This window comes from Eptatretus burgeri, chromosome 12, assembly GCF_056783735.1.
Source record: "Eptatretus burgeri isolate ZD-2024b chromosome 12, Ebu_testis_v1, whole genome shotgun sequence".
Lineage (NCBI taxonomy): Eukaryota > Metazoa > Chordata > Myxini > Myxiniformes > Myxinidae > Eptatretus > Eptatretus burgeri.
Genome location: NC_140972.1, coordinates 86,614,315 through 86,635,208, shown reverse-complemented (window position 1 = coordinate 86,635,208; position 20,894 = coordinate 86,614,315). Strand labels below are relative to the sequence as shown.

The window sequence follows — 20,894 nt, the reverse complement described above, 5'->3', positions numbered from 1 at the left end:
GCACACGTTTTTTTTATTCTCCCACTCGACAAAAGGAAAGGGATCTGACTACACATGTACTTAAGGGGATAACTGACTTTTGGGACCTGTATGTTGAATGCAAATGGTTACCAGATCCGTAACAATATAATCAATACGTATGCACACCACAGTGGAGACATTTAATCATTGTTATTAATGTACAAGTAATTAAAATTGTCCATTAATGGCTGAACACACTGCAAACTGATCCAATATGGATTTGTCCATGTTAACAAATCCAACATTCAAAACGGTTGAAAGATGTAAAATATTAAAAGGAAAATTAAATATCCAGTGTTTCATACCAACATTATGAATTTGACAAATAAAATGAGGTTTTTCAGCAAAAAAAAAAAATTGGCAATACCACTCAAGGAAGAGGATAATTTCCAAAATGACTACCCTTGCATCATTAACAAATAAGCTGCTTTTCTTTCAAAGTTCAGTTTTGATCCTCTGAAGCAAGTCATTTTGATCAACATGTTCGGTGTGACCATACCAGTTTGCATTGGCAAGCATTACTGCATTCTTTGCTGCTACAACTGCCATCTCCATGCAGCTCGCAGCCCATTCAAGGCCATTGAGGTAGTACAGGCCATGGTGGAGCCTTATTGGAGGCAATTTCTGCTGAGAAGGATTGTAATGTGGGGTTGCAAGCCAGTCAATATCCTGTTTAGAATGGTATAAACTAAATAGTGTGTGGAGCTCGACCTTCGTTAGAGCGTGAGGTGAGAAAACCTTCCAAACAACCATTTCACTTGGGTCTTGGTGGCCGATTCCTGATATATTTACAGGTGTCAACATTCCAAGGCTATTGAAGAAAACCAAATCTGTTGAAGTGGTGAAAATCACCGAAATTGGCAACTTCGTCTTGTAGTTGAAGTAGGAAGCATTCACGGTACCATGCACAAACGTGGCAAAGATTTGCTGATAAGAACCAGAAAAGTGTCCCACAAATGGTTCCACACCAGAAAAGGAGATGGGTGGATGGTCAGTGTGGAGCGGTGTGCAAACAAACACCATGTCATACACATCACGTGATTGGCCAGAACCTGTCTCGTATATCAACTCGTACACATTTGCTTCACTGCCTGGAAAACGAGACCAGACAAGCAAACACTCGCTAATCATCTTCTTTTTGCGTATGGCAGCTTGGCTGCTGAGTAGCTCTCATTTTGTTGGGTGCCCCAACACCAGTTCACTGGTACTCATTTCACCGACCTCAGAAGGACAGGCTGAGTCAACCCCACCTGGTGTTAATTCAGTGGAACAGGGCTCAAACTCTGAGCCAGCCAGCCCAAGCCAACACCAGGCTTGTTCATTTTTGCTTGAACTCCATTATACAGCAATTAAACATGTGCAGTCTGCAACAAGTGCCAAATTTGACAAACTACTGTTGGGTCATTCAAAGAATGAAACAAAATTTACACGAATCTTTCAGTTTTGGTAAAAGGGTAAAATCGATATGCATAGTACAAGGATATGGCCAAAATCTCAGCTCAATGGGGGGACAGCTTGTTCCTGTGATGTCACCAACATTTGACCTTATCTCACACCCCAAGCAAATCTCAATGTGCCATAACTTCATTGCTAGTTGACATAGAAATATGGTTCATGTATTGTTTTGAAGCTCTTGGCAAGCTCGAACCTTTTCATTGGAATAAGGGTGAGAGACTTATTACATACACCAACCAGATTCTCGAAAGAGCAATCAGAGATTGCAGACCCTCGCCAGACTTGTTCTGTGTGGTGGTGCATTTGTTCGGTATGTCAACGATACATCGATTACGTTGGTTTATTCCTATTATGTAAAACACCCCAAAACCCATACTGGCAGAAAAGACTTTGGAATGCCGGTTGCATTTTCCATCTAATTATCATATAACTTTGTTTAAAAAAAAATTATCCATGGGTAGGTGCTCCTATGTTTAAAGTTTTGTTTCAATCACTTAAGCGGCTGTGGAGAAAAATTTAAAAGTAAAAAATACCCCCGAGCGGGAGTGCCAGTCATCTCTTCCAGAGGTCGAAAGTAACTCTGTGCCAGACTGGAATAGGGGCAGTTCATAAAGTGCGTACGCTCTACTTCCGGGTTTCAAAACCACCCACCCCCTCATACATCGCTAATCGCTTGCAAAGCCAGCAGTTCCTTATGAACAGATGTTTGTAAGCAATGACAATGCAGTCCCGAGCGGTGCAATTTACCTTTTTCTTTTAATATCACAGCACGTCATTTATGAAAATAAAAGTACAAATTGACATTCAAAACTGTTAGTCATAAATTAAAGTAAGTGTGCATATACACTTGTGTTCCATTGTTTTAGTTTAATCTGACAAAAGCTTCAAATGTAATATTTGTCTCAAAGTTCTTAAATTTTTTTTTTGTATGTACGTACTTTATAAACGGCCCATACGGGGAATCAGAACGAAGTTTGAAGGGCTATAAAATCGGAACGAGAGCAAATTTCAAAAAAATGGCTCGTGTTGTTCGAGATAATAGTCCATAGTATCTGAATCACTAATAACATTTGATCTCTCTTGATAAATGAGGGAGGAGATACGATTTGAAATCGACGATTTTCGCAACTTTGACAGCCTCGTGACGTTGACCTCGAAAGTTATATCATTGTGCATGTCTCATTGACCTCTATCCATTCCACTGTTGGTTATTTGTCTCCACTCGGTTCGATTGTGGACGGACGGACAGACTTCGAGACTGGGGTTATTAGGTCATCTCTGAGATGATAGAGATGACCTAAAAAGGTGAAAAAGTGAGGGCTGCAGAAAAAAAAGAAACAGAAAAGAAAAAAGTTTGGTTGACATTCCACAACATGGTCAAGGATGGTTGTGGACACCTATTACGAGTGCTCATACAGCGGTCGAACAGACCTTTACAGTTCTGTGTTGGTTCACATTCACTTTCTAATCGTATGTCTTAGACATGCGTATGTAGTTATTTTATCATACGTACTCGTATTGTAATAGTACGTGAGCTTAATAATAATCATTATTATAGAGGTACAATACTCCGTTGAAAAATAAACTAACATGTATACTGGCTACCACTAGGTGGTGTTTGTGGCCTACGTTAGCACATTATGCATGGACGGACAGACAGACAAATAAACAGACCCAAATGCAACGTCCTCTCCTCTGGCATGGGCCAAAATGAAAGATGAACTGGATATAATTTGACATCAACCGATATGCCTCCACCCACATTCAATCTTTACTCACTCCAACTTTGACCTGACACCTCAAGACCATTTTACCTCAATATATAAACTGTACATATGTATGATGTAATTAGTTTGTTCAAATCCTTATCTTGACAACATTTTTACCTGACATGACCTCTGACCTCTTAATGATAAAAAATGAATCAGTTGAACTTTGCATCATAATATATAGTGTATACTTTTATCAAGTTTTTGGGCAAAATCCCATCGCTGGTTCACAAGTTAGCACGGTCACAGAATTCTCACGTAAGGGGACCTTTGACTTTGACCCCAAAATCGAAACACTTCATCTTTACATAATTATACATACTTGTACCAAGTTTGACTTAGATCCCTTCAGCAGTTAAGTTATTGTGGTAATGAAAACCTATCATGGACGGATGGACAATCCAAAAACACAATGCCACCGGCGACTTAATCAGCGGAGGCATAAAAATAAAATTACCCCCGTGCGGGAGTGACGGTCATCTCTGCGAGAAAATATATAGCCTCCTGAAGGTAGGGCAGTTTTTGCAAACTTTGAAGTCACGTGACGCGAAAGCGAATATCGAAAATCCGGCCTGACAAAATTTAGATATTGTCCCATAGATTTATATGCCACAATCAAATTCAAGATCGCTTGAGAAATGTAGGAGGAGATAGATTTTGAAAAGTCATTTTCGCATTTTTTGCCAACGTTGAAGTCACGTGACACGAAAACGAAAGAGAATATCGAAAATCCGGCCCCACAAAATTTAGATATTGTCCCATAGATTTATATGCCACAATCAAATTCAAGATTGCTTGAGAAATGTAGGAGATTGAATTTGAAAATCGTCATTTTCGCAACTTCAAAGGCCTCGTGACCTTGACCTTGAAAGTCATACCATCGTGTACGTCTCATCGACCTCTATCAGGATCACTAATGACCAGATCTCCCGCTTCAACTTCATTGTGGACGGACGGACCGACCGTCACCTCTCCTCTCAACACCAATATTATTAGGTCATGCTCGAAGAGATGACCTAATAAGTTATCATGGTTGACCTTGTCCTTTCAAATTTCCCCAAAACACGGTGTTTGTCAATATTTCCGACATTTGATGGAGACTCTTACACTTTACAAAGCAGGGCTAATTGTGCAACGTCATGACGGTGGAGATCTAACAATTCCAGTATTTCATGATGGTTTCTTTTTCAACTGAGTACTGTGCCTCCATAATAATCATAATTATTATTAAGCTCATGTACTATTAGAATAAGAGTACGTATGATGAAATAACTACATACGTACGTGTAAAAGACATACGATTGGAAAGTGAATGTGAACAAACACAAAACTGAAAAGGTCTGTTCGCCCGCTGTATGACCACTCGTAATAGGTGTCCACAACCATCCTTGACCATGTTGTGGAATGTCAACCAGACTTATTTCTTTAATTTTTTTTTTCTGCAGCCCTCACTTTTTCACCTTTAAATTTGTTTTCTCCACAGCCCCTTGAGTGATTGAAACAAAAAACTTTCAACACAAAAGCACCTACCCAGAGATAATTTTTTTTTTAAACAAAGTTATATGATGATTAGATGGAAAATGCAACCAGCATTCCAAAGTCTTTTCTGCCAGCATGGGTTTTGGGGTGTTTCACATAATGGGACTAAACCAATGTAATCAATACATCGTCGACATACCGAACAAACAAAACAAAAGTGGAAATGAAACAAACAAAACTGCCTGTCTTATGTGAAAAACCGTGCACGTCGCTCCACTCACCAATTTGAATCAAAAAAAAATATCAAAGGTGCTCAATTGATTTGGCATGGAATTACCCTGTTATGGAATTTTCTATGCAGCTGCAATTTTGACACCACCACTGCATCCCTTACAACCAGTAGTTTAAAACTCCATGTTCACTCTGCATTTCCTTTACCAGCACAAGAACACATGGCACTGTAGTACAAGCTCTGTTGCTAATTTTTCAATTTGAGTACACCCTAAAGAAGTTTGTCTTTGATAATCTCATCTTGCACCTCAGTCATTTTTTTTCCAGAATATTTGTGGCTGATCATTTGTGAAAGTTAGAGTTCCCGCTCTTAAAGCGAAGAAAAATATATATATATATATATAAAACTGTCTTAGAATGCTGCACTTGATTCTCTAGGACCTAGGTTGTGGTAATTGGTAACAAATTTGACTGCAAGAATGATGAATGATGAAGCAAGAAGCAAGAATGATGACCTCATTCCAAATTTAGAACAAAAGGGGCTCATACATCAAATATGATATCAGTTCAGGCATTCTTTAATTATGTATTTAGTCTGTGGCTGGCTTCTGGTTGCATCATTACTGGGAGAGCATATTTGTCACTGATGCAGTTCGTCCTGTAAGTTGAAACAAGCATTTGGAATTTGCTCATGGTGTCAGCGATAGCTCACCTACTCTTTCTTAAGAACACCACGTGATCCAACGTCCACCAACTAATGCCAATCAGTTTAACATCCATCATAGGGATGGCGCGCACACACATTTATGAATCATCCTGTCTGTGAAACACTGGGATGACAGTTTAAAGCTGGGCCGAGAGGCATATGCATCCCTCGTGGCTGTCCTACCAGCCCCATGACAGTTGACTTTAAGATCATTGGTAAAGCCTAAGTCACATTTGCCACGGCGGTCATGGGGTCTCCAAAATCTACAGCCACTCGCAATTATACGGCAGCCGCAGTATTTCCACGGTCACACAATGTAGCAGTCACATGTTTTTATTTTTCGGGGAGCCGCACGGCGTATTTAGAAATTGTGGAGACCGAAAACGTGGGGTTGCCGTAAGGTCTTTGATTTGATGTCGTACGGTGACCTTAAGGGGGCCCTGCGGCAGCCATAGAATTTAAGGCAGACGCAAGGTAGCCTCAAGGTGCCCGCAAGGCGACCGCAGGGGGGCCCTAAGGCGAACGTGTGACCAGACAGACGGTAACGAGTGGGGTTTTTTTTTTTTTTTTTTTTTTTTTTTTCGGCTTGTCGAATTGCTACGGCGAACGTAGAAATGAAAAAAGTTATAACTCTGCGTTATAATTCCACGGCGACCCCTACGGCCTGTAAAAGATAGCCAAACGGCGTAGGGCCACCCTGAGGCCACCGCACGTTTCTGTCAATTCAGAGGGTGTACGGCCGCGCAGAGCAAATGTGACAGGCCTTAATGGTGCTCAAAACTCGATGCATCTGAAATATCCCCTTCTTTTGCTCATTTACCTTTCTTGCGTGGCCTCTTCTTGAAAGCGATTGAGGTAACTCGTGCAGTCCATAAGCGAGCTTTGGCTGCATATAGAAGACCGAAACACATGAGCTTGTTTCCACCTTCGATTGACCATAAGCCCGATTGTACTCCTAATAAAGCAACAGCACCTACAAGACATGTTGAATGACAATTCAAGATCTCCATACAACATTCAAAAGCCAGGATGCCCACAAAAACAATGTACAATAGTGTAAAAGTGTCCATATTTGCATTTTTACAAAAAAATTAAAAATAAATGCTGTAACCTTACGATATCTAAGTGAGAATTGGTAATTTGGGGAGGGGGTGAAAGGTTAATCTCTCCCCCTCAGATACAAGCGACTTCAACAATCTCCTGTTTGTCAGCAGAAAGGCTCTGGATAAACACTCCCCGATTTGTCAATGAGAGTTTCGGCTGCCGTCAAAACATTTGAAGTGCCAGTGTGGTGAACACAGGAGACAGGATTTTGGCATTCAAAAAAAAAAAAAATACGACTGCACGTCCTGAAGCTCACTCAAATCCACCGCAGACCCCCTCAGACCCTGATTTTTTTTATTTTTAATGCCGTGAACAAATGTTGGTACATCATGGGTGATGAAGGTTGTGGTCAAGTTTCATCAAAATAGTGTGTAGTTTCTGATAAGAGTGCAAATACCTATTTTTTTGGGGGGGGGATGTCAACCTCCTCCCCCCCCCCATTCCCCCATTATGAGCACAGATTTTGATGCGGTCAATAAACCTTCAATAGTCATCAGATATGAAGCTTGTGGACAAGTTTCATCAAAACCGTGAATTTGGTTCAAGCAATAATAACTGAAATGTTCACCGACTGACACTGTTCAATTGCATAAGCTCACCTGGCTAAATTCCAGGTGAGCCAAAAATGGCTGAGGTATTCTGTAAAACTATCCTTCAATGTACAAGAAAATCCACAGTTCATGCACAATCAGTTTAGCCTTTTAATCAACCCCAAATGAGAATACTTATCATTTAATCTTCAAACCCCTATTGAAAACAACTCCCCTCCACCCTACCAATCAACTCCTACAGTTCTGCTGATGCTTATCACCAGAATATACTCTTTTTTTTTAATTTTAACCTCTGCCTCCAAAGGTGGAAGGAGATTATATTCTCACCCTTGTCTGTGAGCAGGATATCTCAAAAAGTTAGGGATGGATTCAGATGAAATTTGGTTGGGTATGTGACAAGGACAAATTGACTAGATTTTGGTGAAGATCCAGACACTATGATGTTCCAAGTGATTCTTCATCATTGAGAGATGGGACCAAAAACTGTGTCGCATGATATTTCAAAATGTTCTGGACGGATTAAAAAAGTTGGTGGATGAGTTGGGAAGGTGACAAGAACAAGCAAATTCGATTTTGCTTAGGTCCAGATTCAGATCTGGCCCTATCAGTGGGATTTAAAATAAGCCGTTCAGCCTGGTGGAGGTATGTGCTCTACTGAGGGCTGTGCCCCCTTGTGTTGAGCCTCAAACCCCAGATCCGCAACAGTATTGTTTTCGGCCCCATCTCTCAATGGTGAAGAATCACTAAAAAAAAAAAATCATCGTGTCCAGATGTTTACCAAAATGTAATCAATTCCTCCACATCATAACCCAACTTGTCCACCAAATTCTGCCCGAATCTGTCCATATCTTTTTGAGATATCCTGATCACAGACCGACAGGGGTGAAAATATGACTGTGCCAAAAACAAACTAGGATCAAATCAGAATTATGATGCATACTGTGTACTCACCTACAAAAGCACTGATGTTTGTACCTTGGCCATAATTGGTACGTATCACTGGAGCCACAACCTCATTGATGAAGTGGCGTGATACACCCTGCTGCAACAACACCTCATCAAGGGGTTGTTTAAGGAGTTTGAGGAAGTCCTCTTGTCCAAGGCCAAAGAGGAGTTTTTCATTCGATGAAAAGGAATACCCACGAGATTGGTATTTGTAGATGCTGCAAATGAAGTCGCACACGACCACAAATCAAATAAAAATGGACAGATCCTTTAAAAAGGATTGCTTAGTTTATAAGATATTAACAAAGTGGTGCCAGCGATATGCTTTGTCACCAACTTTAACAATCGAATGTGAATGTAAAAAAGAGAATACCCAGATTTCTGAGATTACCACTCCATTTTAACAAAGGAGCAACATTTCACTTTATGCTTCAAATAATAATAATAATACTAATCGTAGTAGTGTTTGAAGGTAGGTGAGCCATCGCCGGCCCAATGACCAATGACCAAATTCCAAATTCCTGTCCGAACTACTTAGTTGACCAGACCAGATCTGGCCAGCCAGTACATTAAAGACTTGGGCCAAAAACGTCCCCTGATCAACCCCACAAGAACATGGGAATAAGGGTGGCCATCGCTTTTGTGAGTGCTGTAGTTTTCAAATTAGGAGCTTGGGGTGAAATCATGCATTATATGATACGATTTTCCACAGTCTACTCTCACAGATGAATTAAAGTACATCAAAGAAATATTATTTCAGTTTTGAGGATCGGATATCATCTGCACTAAATAAGTGTCAAAATATGTTGTGAAATCTAATGATTTAAAGAAATAACAAGTCTTATAACCAAGACGATATACCCATTTACTTTATGCAAGCAAGGCGATGTTCCCTCCTTCTCCATACATACAAAAGAAAATGTGAAATTTCCAAAGCATAAAACTTATCTTTTTCTACTGTTTGGAGAATTATATTGAGTGAACAAAACTTTTTTTTTTAGGAACATGCCAAAATTAACCAGCTTCATTAAGCTAGTGATTTCATGCATTCACTGCTTGACCTCACACCCTGTCCTCAAGAGGGACTGCCAATCCATAGCATCTGCCAGATGTGTCAATTTTCAGAGGTTTCGTGAGGTGCTCCACAGGAAATCAAAGCAAATCTGGTTAAAAAAAAAACAGATGTTAAAAAAAAACAAGTTACAACACTTGCGTGGACCCTGAACCGATGGACCATGTGACATGCACAGATGAGCAGACAAAATGGCGGATTTTCTGCAATGTTTATTTCACAGGCGAATGAACTTTGCGATATCTCCAGGGTTCTTCTACATTAAGCAGCAACTCTTTTGTGGATGAAGTCATTATTTCATCAACCGCTGCATGTGCGATGAAGACCGCCTTTAAAGTTAAAAGTGATCTTTAACGGAATGCAGCGACAGCCTGACCAACAGTTCCTCATCAACGATTAATTGGATTGCTTGAACGAGTGCTTAAGCCACTTGCCGAGCACCCATTGTCGATAGCGGTACCGCGCTCCGTCACCCCGAGCGAGCAGCTCGTGCTCCGTCACCCCGAGCGAGCGGCTCGTGCTCCGTCACCCCGAGCGAGCGGCTCGTGCTCCGTCACCCCGAGCGAGCGGCTCGTGCTCCGTCACCCCGAGCGAGCGGCTCGTGCTCCGTCACCCCGAGCGAGCGGCTCGTGCTCCGTCACCCCGAGCGAGCGGCTCGTGCTCCGTCACCCCGAGCGAGCGGCTCGTGCTCCGTCACCCCGAGCGAGCGGCTCGTGCTCCGTCACCCCGAGCGAGCGGCTCGTGCTCCGTCACCCCGAGCGAGCGGCTCGTGCTCCGTCACCCCGAGCGAGCGGCTCGTGCTCCGTCACCCCGAGCGAGCGGCTCGTGCTCCGTCACCCAGAGCGAGCGGCTCGTGCTCCGTCACCCCGAGCGAGCGGCTCGTGCTCCGTCACCCCGAGCGAGCGGCTCGTGCTCCGTCACCCCGAGCGAGCGGTTCGTGCTCAGTCACCCCGAGCGAGCGGTTCGTGCTCCGTCACCCCGAGCGAGCGGTTCGTGCTCCGTCACCCCGAGCGAGCGGTTCGTGCTCCGTCACCCCGAGCGAGCGGTTCGTGCTCCGTCACCCCGAGCGAGCGGTTCGTGCTCCGTCACCCCGAGCGAGCGGTTCGTGCTCCGTCACCCCGAGCGAGCGGTTCGTGCTCCGTCACCCCGAGCGAGCTATGAAAAAATATCCAATTTCTTAGCCATTTGCAGTGTTAACGTGTTTTGTAAATTACTGAGCCAAATTACTTTTTTTTTTTTTCCACGTCACACAGCTATTTATAAAGAACTAGTACGTGCCCGTAGGTGAGTGCCAGTATGTGCAGCCTCTTTCTCTATCAAACCTCAAAAACACATCCGCGGGTCCCCAGCAATATTCCTGGCATGTTTAAATCGTGCAAAAGAAATAACAAATAAATAAATAAACATTAATTGTGACATCATTCGTGACGTCATAGCACCGTTTCCTGTCATTGGTTGACAGATAAATGGCCGTAACTTGGGAACTGCTCGTCCGATTAATATCAAACCTTGAAAAGTACATCCGCGGGTCCCCGGCAATATTCCTGGCAAGTTTCAGTCAGATCGGACCGTCGATCGTGCAAAAAAATAAAAAATAAAAACAAACATTAATTGTGACGTCATTCGTGACGTCATAGCACCGAGTCTTGTCATTGGCCGACAGATAAATGGCCGTAACTTGGGAACCGCTTGTCCGATCGATATCAAACCTCGAAAAGGCACATCTGCAGGGTCCCGGCAATATTCTGGCAAGTTTCAATCAGATCGGACCGGCGGTCGTCGAGAAACGGCGGTCGCAGACACACACACACACACACACACACACACACACACACACACACACACACACACACACACACACACACACACACACACACACACACACACACACACACACACACACACACACACACACACACACACACACACACACACAGCAATTATTGATAGACGTTTGTGAACACATCCCTGAAACGTCTATATAAATGCAACATTGTTTTTCGGTGAAAGCTACTCAAGGTATCTGGGTTGTATACAGTAAGTACTGTTGTTGGTAATCACACTGACTACAACCTGCCGACTCCAGAAAAATTGCCGATAATCGTGTGTGTGTGTGTGTGTGTGTGTGTGTGTGTGTGTGTGTGTGTGTGTGTGTGTGTGTGTGTGTGTGTGTGTGTGTGTGTGTTCATATGGCATAACATATTCTCTTTACTAACACACACTGTCTCTGTCTCTGTCTCTGTCTCTGTCTCTGTCCAGCTTAGCCCCAGACGCGTCCGGGCGGCACTTGTGTATGGACGGGAGTTGTCTCCAGACGGTGTTTATACCATGACTCTTAGAAAATGGATTTGAGACATCATTTTGCTTCCATCTTTACTGTTATTCTATGCAGAATCATTTTGTTTTTCAGTATGAATCGTAATTAATGCTCCAACACACATCTGCCTTCTCTTCCTCTCATCTCACACCGTCTTCCCTTCCCCAACCCCATCCTCCTCACTCTCTCTCCATCCCCCCTGCAGTATTACCGTTAGCAAAGTGGTAGGTGGTATTTGCTATTATTAATAAAAATTCAGACATTAAATCCTTCCTATTCTCCAATGGCTTGATTTCAGAACAGGTCACTCTACCCTGGATATGCTGTTTCTGCTCTCCCAACAATGGATGGAGGTACTCTATGCCAGACATGAAATCAGAGCCATATCCCAGGACATATCACGTGCTTTTGACATGGTCTGGCACCTTGCCCTGCTCACCAAACTCTCTTCCTATGGTATCCAAGGCCATCTCCACTCATGGCTTGTAGACTTCCTCTCCTGTCGCAGCCAGCGTGTGGCCCTAAATGGAGTTCTCTCATCCCCTCTTTCTGTCCAGGCTGGAGTTCCTCAAGGTAGTGTTCTGGGCCCTGTTCTTTTTCTGGTTTTCATCAATGACTCTCCGATTCTCTGGAAAAATCCTCTTAATCTCTTTGCTGATGACTCCACCCTCTGCCGTACCATCTGTCATCCCTTGGACTGGCAAGCAGCAGCTTCTTCACCCTCTGCAGATCTCGATAAACTCACAAACTGGTCCAACACGTGGAACATGTCTTTCAATCCTGACAAATCTCACTCTCACTATGTCTCTCCAAAAGGACAGTTTAGAACCCCCCCCCCCCCCCCCAAAATGTACTTTCTCAACAATCCTCTGGAAGAAGTCCTTTCATTCAAGCTTATGGGTCTCACTATCTGCCATGATCTTTCCTGGGAAAGCCACATTTCCAACCTGGCCTCCAAAGCCAGTCGTCGACTGGGAATCCTCCATCGTGCAAAGTCCCTCCTCTGCTCACCTGAGCTCCTGACCACATCCAAAGCTTTCGTCTGCAGCCTGATGAAGTACTGCTCTCCCCTCTGGGCTGGTGCTCCTGCCTTTCACCTTTCTCAGCTTCACGCTGTGGGAATCAAGGCATTTCGGATCATTGGTATCTCCCACTATGAGGCCAAGTCTTTGGGCCTCTCACTCTCTCACCGCAGGCAGCTCAGTGGTCTTTTTGTCTTCTACAGTCTCCTCTCCAGTCTCACCAACCCCCCCCCCCCGCTCTGTCTGCGATATGTCCCCACAAATTTCCGCAGTTCCCTCAAGGTCCACCAACAACCCCCTTCTGGTGAAAGTACCAAAATCACAAATGATTTGCTCATCTTCACTCTTTCATTCCTCTTTTCCCACCATTGGAATAAATTCCCAGCCTTTCTTCAATCCTATTCTTCCCTCCAGGCCTTCAAAATAGCAGTTCACCACCACCTCTTATCACCCCCCCCCCCATCCAAATCCTTGATCTTTTCTACCACCATTATTCCACCCCAAAACTACCTCCTTCAAATTGCCTGCTTTCTTTCCTGAAAGTTCCTGTAATGTCCATCTTGTATACCCTGTGTTCCCCACTCCATCCCTCAGATCTCCTCATGTCTGTTCCCCACTGTTTGTCCTTCCCTCTCCCACCCCTGCCTCATGCCCCCCTTGCTGTGCGTTGTGTGTGTTAGCTCTCATACGAGCCTCGACAATGTATACAAAAACAAACAAAACAAACCAACAAAAGAAAAACAAACAAATGAACAAAAATTGCAGGTGGAAGCTGTCCAGGGTTCGGTGACGATCATGAAAAGAGCCCTCGGAACAAAACTTTTGAGAACAGAAAAACTTCACAACTTGGTCCATGAATCATGACCCCCCCCCCCCTTTCTACCGAAATGGAGGTGAATACTTTGAGACCTGGGAGGACCCTGTTCCACCTTCTGAAACCCACATTTGGAGATAACACTAACACACACACACACACACACACACACACACACACACACACACTTTTAGCAATATATGCAAAAATTAGTCGCATTACCTCCACCACCAAAGGTGAAGGAGGTTATGTTTTCACCCCTTTATGTCTGTTTGTTTGTAGGATATCTCAAAAAAGTTGTGGACGGATCCGGATGAAATTTTGGGGACAGGTTGGGTGTGTGACAAAAACGAACCAATTCAATTCTGGTGAAGATCCAGATCCGGATCCGACTACTAGAATTTTTAAGTGATTCCTTACCATTGAGATATAGTGCTACATATCATTTTTGGCCCGATCTCTCAAAAAATTGTGGATGGATTTGGATGAAACTTGGTGGACATGTTGGGTTTGTGACAAGGAAGAATTTTTGATTTTGGTGAAGATCCAAATTTGGATACGAGAATTATTTAATTTATAAAGTGATTCTTCACCATTGAGAAATAGGGCCAAAAACAATATATAGCATGATATTTCAAAAATGTATTGGGCCTGATATGTTCTCGTGGATCAGGCATTGCGTGGCGGAGGTACGCGCTCTACCGAGTGCACTTCCAGTTTTTCTTGTGGCCCCAGAACGAAACAATCTATTTATAACAGACCTCTCAGCTCCCAATGCTCCCCCCCCCCATGATTAATAGTAATTATAATTTTAAGTTTAACCTGTACATTCACAAGCCCCAGATATTTCCTTCCGATCAGTGTTCAGAAGTACCCAAACAAGTTACGGTGTCTTCTTCAGGGAAGTGATCCTGATACATCTAGCTCCTACGTAAATATAGCTGGCACAAGTTTTGTTCATTTTCAAATCACAAAGATGTCCTTTGCCAAAACAGATGGTTTTCCTTACTTGGTAATGATGCAGAGCATTGTCTTTCCAACTGCAGATGTCCATTAAATAAATTAAGCCTGCCATGTTCATAGGAGGAGACTGCAAGGTTCAAAGTCCATTCACTGGTAGCAATTCGTCGGAGGTTTGTGTCGCACACGTCCGTGCACTTGGGCATTGCACCGTCTTTTACACCACCCACATGGTCGGGATTTAGCAGTACAGGCAGCTGCCCGTTTGGTGAGCTGAGAAAGTTCTCCAACTCTTTTGTTGTGCAGATGCACAACCCTTTCTCAGGGAGTTTTCCAAGTATTTTCAGCTTATTTTACAAGCTCTGTGAGCCATTTTAGGGAACAATCCTTATGTCGTACACACAATACACTTTATGGTACCTTGAATACCACCGTTTCCAGGGGGTTCTGCACATGCACACCAATCATTCTCGGGCGGACTACGTCAATTCAAAAGTCACAATTTTGCAAAACCGTCTCATCTCATAACAGGAATGCATTTGGCAAAATAAGAAAAATGTATACATTGTTATGAAAACAAGCCTTACCATAAAGCCAAATTCATGAATTAGAGGATTGCAAACATTATTAAAAAAAAGAAAAACATACAAACCTCATGAACCGATCGACAATATCTTCGACCCACAGCTGCATGCGAAGGTAACTGAATCCATAACGCCACAGAATGCGAAGGATATTTATTATATACCAGTCGCTTTCCACAAACACAAAGTCCGTACCATCGAAGATAGCAAATTTCTTTTCTGAAATCTTCTGTTGTTTGAGGCCTATGGGTAACATGCACTCATTAATAGTTGCCACTGCTGTTCAACCTGTGTTTATTTGTTAAAATTAACTTGAGATAAAACACACCTAAACTTTTAGCAATTTCCACTAAATGTAGGTTCAAAGGATGAATAACAGATCCTCCAGCCTCGTAAGCTTTGCCGTTGACATCGATGGTGGCCAACCGACCACCCACAGCGTCAGCTTCGAACACATCAAGTGCAATATCAGGTCCAAATTCCTGTCTTGCGAAATAGGCTGCTGCAGAGCCTCCGATGCCAGCTCCCACCACCGCTGCATGGTGAAACAAAAAGGGGTTCAAGAGTTGATGTCTTCATGCAAACTTGTACCGATACTGAAAAACGAGCATTCAGATACCAATCACACTCGGGGTGTCTGCATGGGTGTGCCTGCATTTTGTTGTTGCCAATCATCAATTCAACTAATTATTCCTTCCTTTTTGTCACACATTATTAAACTACCCTGCATAGGTAGCGCAAAATGGATGTAAGCAATTAGTTCATTCAGTCAATCTGTCCATCTCAGTCTCGCTGACAGATGTCAGTCTATGATCGAGGAATCTACTTAAATTTCATACTTTGACCACTGTAGAACATAAATCACCTTGTTTGCACTTCTCAAAACACTCAGTTTAGTCGTACTTGGGAAAAACTTTACGCCATCTCTACCAATAAAATTTGCCTCGACCTGCTGGTGGAATAACAGCGAGATTCAGACAAAGATATAGATCGTGTTAGGCAACGCAAAGCAAGAGTTGAAAAGATCCTTCCGGGGCCTATTTCTCAAGATTGTGCGGGGTGATGTGTTCTCAGAACTCTTTCGTTTGTAAGTACAAGTCACATGATATGAAGTTTAATTTGTGGAACAGGATTTAAACGATGGTGTTGTTGTTGTTCGTCTTTCGGCTGCTCCCGTTAGGGGTCGCCACAGCGTATCATCCGTTATGATCCGCATATTGATTTGGCACAGGTTTTACGCCGGATGCCCTTCCTGACGCAACCCTGGTCGCCTCTTACGACACAGGGATAAGGATGGGGTTTCGCCATGATTCCGGACTGCTCCACACCCTCTCATAGCGTGGCCCAGCACAGAGCTCCCGTCCTCAAGCGATCCTCCAACCCAACCCTCCGAGTAGCCGGATTACAGGCGCACGCCACTGCGCCCAGTATTTAAACGATGGTGTATGAACAAATAATATCCAGTGGGGGTGAGGGGAAATGACAAACTCAAAACAAGCAAGCATTCACATGTGACATCCAGATGAAAATGTTATCAAATCTCAACGGAGTCTGGAGTTCCACAAGGGAGTGCTTTGGGATTTGCATTGTTCTTCAATCTATGTTTAAAAACAAACCCTCTCCAATCCTCTGGAAACAGCTGCATCACCTTGTTGTCCCCCACCTCTATGACAATGTCAGAAACGGGGGACATTAAAATGAGCTCCGTCCGACCGAGCATCTGTCCATGTACTTTTGTGTGCGCGATATTTCAAAAACTCTTCAACGTTTAGCTTTCATATTGCAGACATCTATTCCTCATGACATTATCTCAACCTGATTAGATCATGGCTGTGATTGGCTGAATTATGTTGCCATGGCAACCATCTCAGCAACTTCGCTTGTGTACATATTTCAAAAACCATTGAACATTTAGCTTTCATATAACAGATCCATTCCTGAGCCTGGTGTTGGCGCAGTGGTTAGGGCAGCGGCTTGGGATCCAAAAGGTCCTGAGTTCAAGCCCCGTTGGGCCACTGAATTACTACACCAGGGGGTTGACTCAGCCTGTCATCCTTACGAGGTCGGCGAAATGAGTACCAGTATACTGGGCCGGTGTATACCCCGGTTAAAATAGGTGTACCATATCCCTGTGTCGTAAGAGGCGACCAGGGTAGCGTCAGGAAGGGCATCCGGTGTAAAACATGTGCCAAATCACTATGCGGATCATACGGATGATCCGCTGTGGCGACCCCTAACGGGAGCAGCCGAAAGAAGAAGAAGATAACAGATCCATTCCTCATACCACACAAAAGTCGGGGGACCTAGAGTAATCAGCTCCTTATTGATATGGAATCAATTAAATGTTGATCTGACATGGAACACGTCTTTCAATCATGGCAAATCTCAGTCTCACTCATTCTCACCCCATTGCTCAGGAAAGATCATCAAGCAAACTCACCTTTGTTTCCATGGTCAGCCAATGGAAGAGGTTGTCTACTGGCTTCATCATCAGCCATGACCTCGCATCACATTGTTAGCAAGCATCCAAATCCAGTCGCAAACTGGGCATCCTCCATCATTTTGACTACTTAGAACATAGTGTTGTGGTGCCGGGTGTCGGTGGTGAGCACGACCGCGAGATGGAGCAGTAGAGTCGGCTCCACCAAACACCTGGAATTTAGATCGTGCTTCTCGGAGAACTCCGAAAGGCACGGGTCCCTTACCGGACCGTGGTCACCAATATTTTGACGGCGTGAGGTAGGGTCCACTTGTCTAACTCCAATTTACCTAAGTACTCACGCCATCCAACTACCGGGGAAACCACACCCTCGGCCGACTCTGTCCGATACGAGTCGCGGGTAACGGCTTGGATCCAGCGTAACCGAGCGGAGTTACCAGAGCCGCACCGGATCAAATGAACAATTTACCCTCGCTATCTCTCAATACACAGCGTGCTTAGCCAATGAAAGAAATGACGGAACGAGCTGGGACATTCAACAATAGGGAAATTTATTTATAATAATAATAATCAGGGAGGGAAGCACACAAAGAGCAGAGTTATCCAAATAAGAAATGTATAATGAGCAAATGAAAGCACTTACACAATTATACTTGAAGATGGATGGGCCCACACACAGACACACACACACAAAGAAATGGACCCCGTCAGGTCTTTATTGAAGGCTTCCAGCTCGAAGAAAGGTGAGCTGGAGACCAGAGCCTGTGCTTGGACCTGTCCACCTCGTGTGGTCTTCGACGATCCGGCTCGGCGGGACTCGAACCCGCAACACGATGCCGCTCCAAGCACCAGGTACTGCGCTCTCCAACCAGCCACACACCAATCGACCAAGGAGAAGATCAGAGACGATGACCCGGGACCAGACGAACCAGCCAGCATCAAGACCCACAACCCCGAAGACGACGATGACGACCACGACCGAAAGCTCCCAGCCTGGCGTTCCTTTATATTCCTTTTTCATCCAGGGTGAGAGAATCGCCGTCTGAGGCGATCTCACCCTCATTGGACGGCGCGTCGTGGGAAAGTTGTGGCGTGATTGGACAAGGGGCACGCCCCTGCCTTCCTGGGCGGAGTCCTGGTCTGAGGCGATGGAAATCTTCGCCCACGTACGTGGCCGAACGCACGTGGGCAATGGCGTCGGTGTGCGAAGTGAAGTGAAGAAGATTTGTTGTAAAAGAAACTCCACAGCGCACACACGTAATTTCCGTTAGACACAGGTAGGGGGCCCTATACTAACTATAAACACACACTTACCGATATAACTGTTCTACAAGGACCTGAATGTTGAGTGCTCATGGCTGCCAGATTCGTAACAATAGAAGGCCCTTTATCCGTAGTTCTGTGGAGTGCAACACCTTTATGCCCGGTGTTGGCTTAATGGTTAGGGTGGTGGGCTTGGAATCCCAGGGTCCTGAGTTCAAATCCCACTCAGCTGTTGAATTAATACCAGGTGAGGTTGACTCTGCCTGTCATCCTTCCGAGGTCGGCAAAATGAGTGCCAGCATGCTGGTATCCTGTGTCAGAGTGGCGACCCGTCCAGGATTGTGCCCAATAGCCAAGGAGACTGCTTCAGCAGCACCAACGCTCTGCACAGAGTCTGGTCCCAATGGATTGGAATGGAGTGCTGCTCACACCTATAGGCTTGCACCCCAGCATTGTAACTCTCTTTCCTGGAATCTAAAGCTAAACATTGTTAGCATCTCCTAGATGAGCACAAGCCGTGTTGTTCTCACATTGCAGACATTTTTTTTTTTAAAACCACTTCCACTCGAGCTTCCTCCACTCTCTCCCAACCTTCTGATGGAGGAGCTCAAATGTGAGTGAAAGAATAAATATTTATATTTGAACAGGAACGCATGGCCGGCGAGTATTGCAAAGACGGTTTCATTTAATTTCCGTGCCAGCAAACAGGACGGACGCACACACGCACACACACGCACATGCGCACGCATGCGCACACGCACGCACACGCACACACACGCGCACGCACACACGCACGCGCACGCACGCACACACACACGCACACGCGCACGCACACGCACGCACACGCACGCACACACACACGCACGCACACGCGCACACACACACACACGCACGCACACGCGCACGCACACACACACACGCACGCGCACGCACGCACGCACACACACACGCACACGCGCACGCACACACACACGCACGCACACACACACGCACGCACACACGCGCACGCACACACGCGCACGCACACGCACACGCACGCACACACACACACGCACGCACGCACGCGCACGCACACACACACACACACGCACGCACGCACACACACACACACACACACACACGCACGCACACACACACACACAAACGCACGCACGCACACGCACGCACACGTTAGCTTTTCTTGAGGAAATGTTTTATGGCCGGATGCCCTTCCTACACCAACCCTGGTCGCCTCTTACCACACACAGGGATATGGTACACCTATTCTAACCGGGGCGTACACCGGGCCCAGTACACTGGTGCTCATTTCGCCGACCTCGGAAGGATGACAGGCTGAGTCAACCCCTCCTACCCAAAGCACCAATCGGACATTTTTGTATCTCGTCGAGTTGGGATTCCGAGGGCTTGTAATCCAGCGCTCGGTGCATGGAATGTTGTTCAAAAAAAAAAAAATAGTAATAAAAGAGAAAAATAACACAAACCAACTTTCCGTGGGGGAGCAAGTAACGGAGAGCCTCCAACCAAGCTGCACAGCACGAGGCACAGCCACATGATCGCCACAGGTTCGGTCAGAGCCATTTTACCGGTACACACCTTCCACTGGAACGACTCCTCTCAACTTCCTCTTCAATGAAAAATCTATCTAAGGCTCTATATAAGCCACTTCTAAATTTCCTCAATGAAAAATCTATCTAAGGCTCTATATAAGCCACTTCTAAATTTCCTCAATGAAAAATCTATCTAAGGCTCTATATAAGCCACTTCTAAATTTCCTCAATGAAAAATCTATCTAAGGCTCTATATAAGCCACTTCTAAATTTCCTCAATGAAAAATCTATCTAAGGCTCTATATAAGCCACTTCTAAATTTCCTCAATGAAAAATCTATCTAAGGCTCTATATAAGCCACTTATAAATTTCCTCAATGAAAAATCTATCTAAGGCTCTATATAAGCCACTTCTAAATTTCCTCAATGACAATGCATTTCAGGTTCGACACAGGCCACTTCCGTCGAACTTTTTCATTAATAAAAATGCATCTACACATGATTTAACTTCCTCCTTCAATGAAAATCCATCTAAGGCTCTATATAAGCCACTGCTTTTTATACACTCACAACCGGATTTAAGTTTAACAGCCCCCGGGACATTCGAGTAGTAGA

General features: G+C 44.5%; 1 protein-coding gene across 2 annotated transcripts; it reads right to left on the bottom strand.

The window, feature by feature from the left end:
• Positions 1–130: 130 nt before the first annotated feature.
• Positions 131–20,358, bottom strand: PCYOX1 (prenylcysteine oxidase 1). 2 transcript variants are annotated; one of them, XM_085848720.1, is made up of 6 exons: positions 20,215–20,358; positions 15,359–15,565; positions 15,099–15,273; positions 8,268–8,479; positions 6,482–6,634; positions 131–1,112 (listed from the first exon to the last, which is right to left on the bottom strand). In XM_085848720.1, exons 1-6 carry the CDS (start codon positions 20,309–20,311, stop codon positions 457–459), a joined length of 1,500 nt encoding a protein of 499 aa, XP_085704846.1. In that variant the 5' UTR covers positions 20,312–20,358; the 3' UTR covers positions 131–456. The 2 variants fall into 2 exon arrangements, with proteins under 2 accessions (XP_085704846.1, XP_085704847.1); XM_085848721.1 differs by lacking the exon at positions 6,482–6,634.
• Between the last annotated feature and the right edge of the window lie 536 nt (positions 20,359–20,894).

Bases quoted from the DNA above. Each gene is read 5' to 3' on its own strand.
- PCYOX1 (XM_085848720.1), bottom strand. From the start codon at position 20,311: ATGGCTCTGACCGAACCTGTGGCGATCATGTGGCTGTGCCTCGTGCTG. The intron at 15,566-20,214 runs GTTTGTGTTATT...TTCACCATGCAG, and splicing joins TGCTCCCCCACGGAAAGTTG to CGGTGGTGGGAGCTGGCATC. The intron at 15,274-15,358 runs GTGTGTTTTATC...TGTTACCCATAG, and splicing joins GGAAATTGCTAAAAGTTTAG to GCCTCAAACAACAGAAGATT.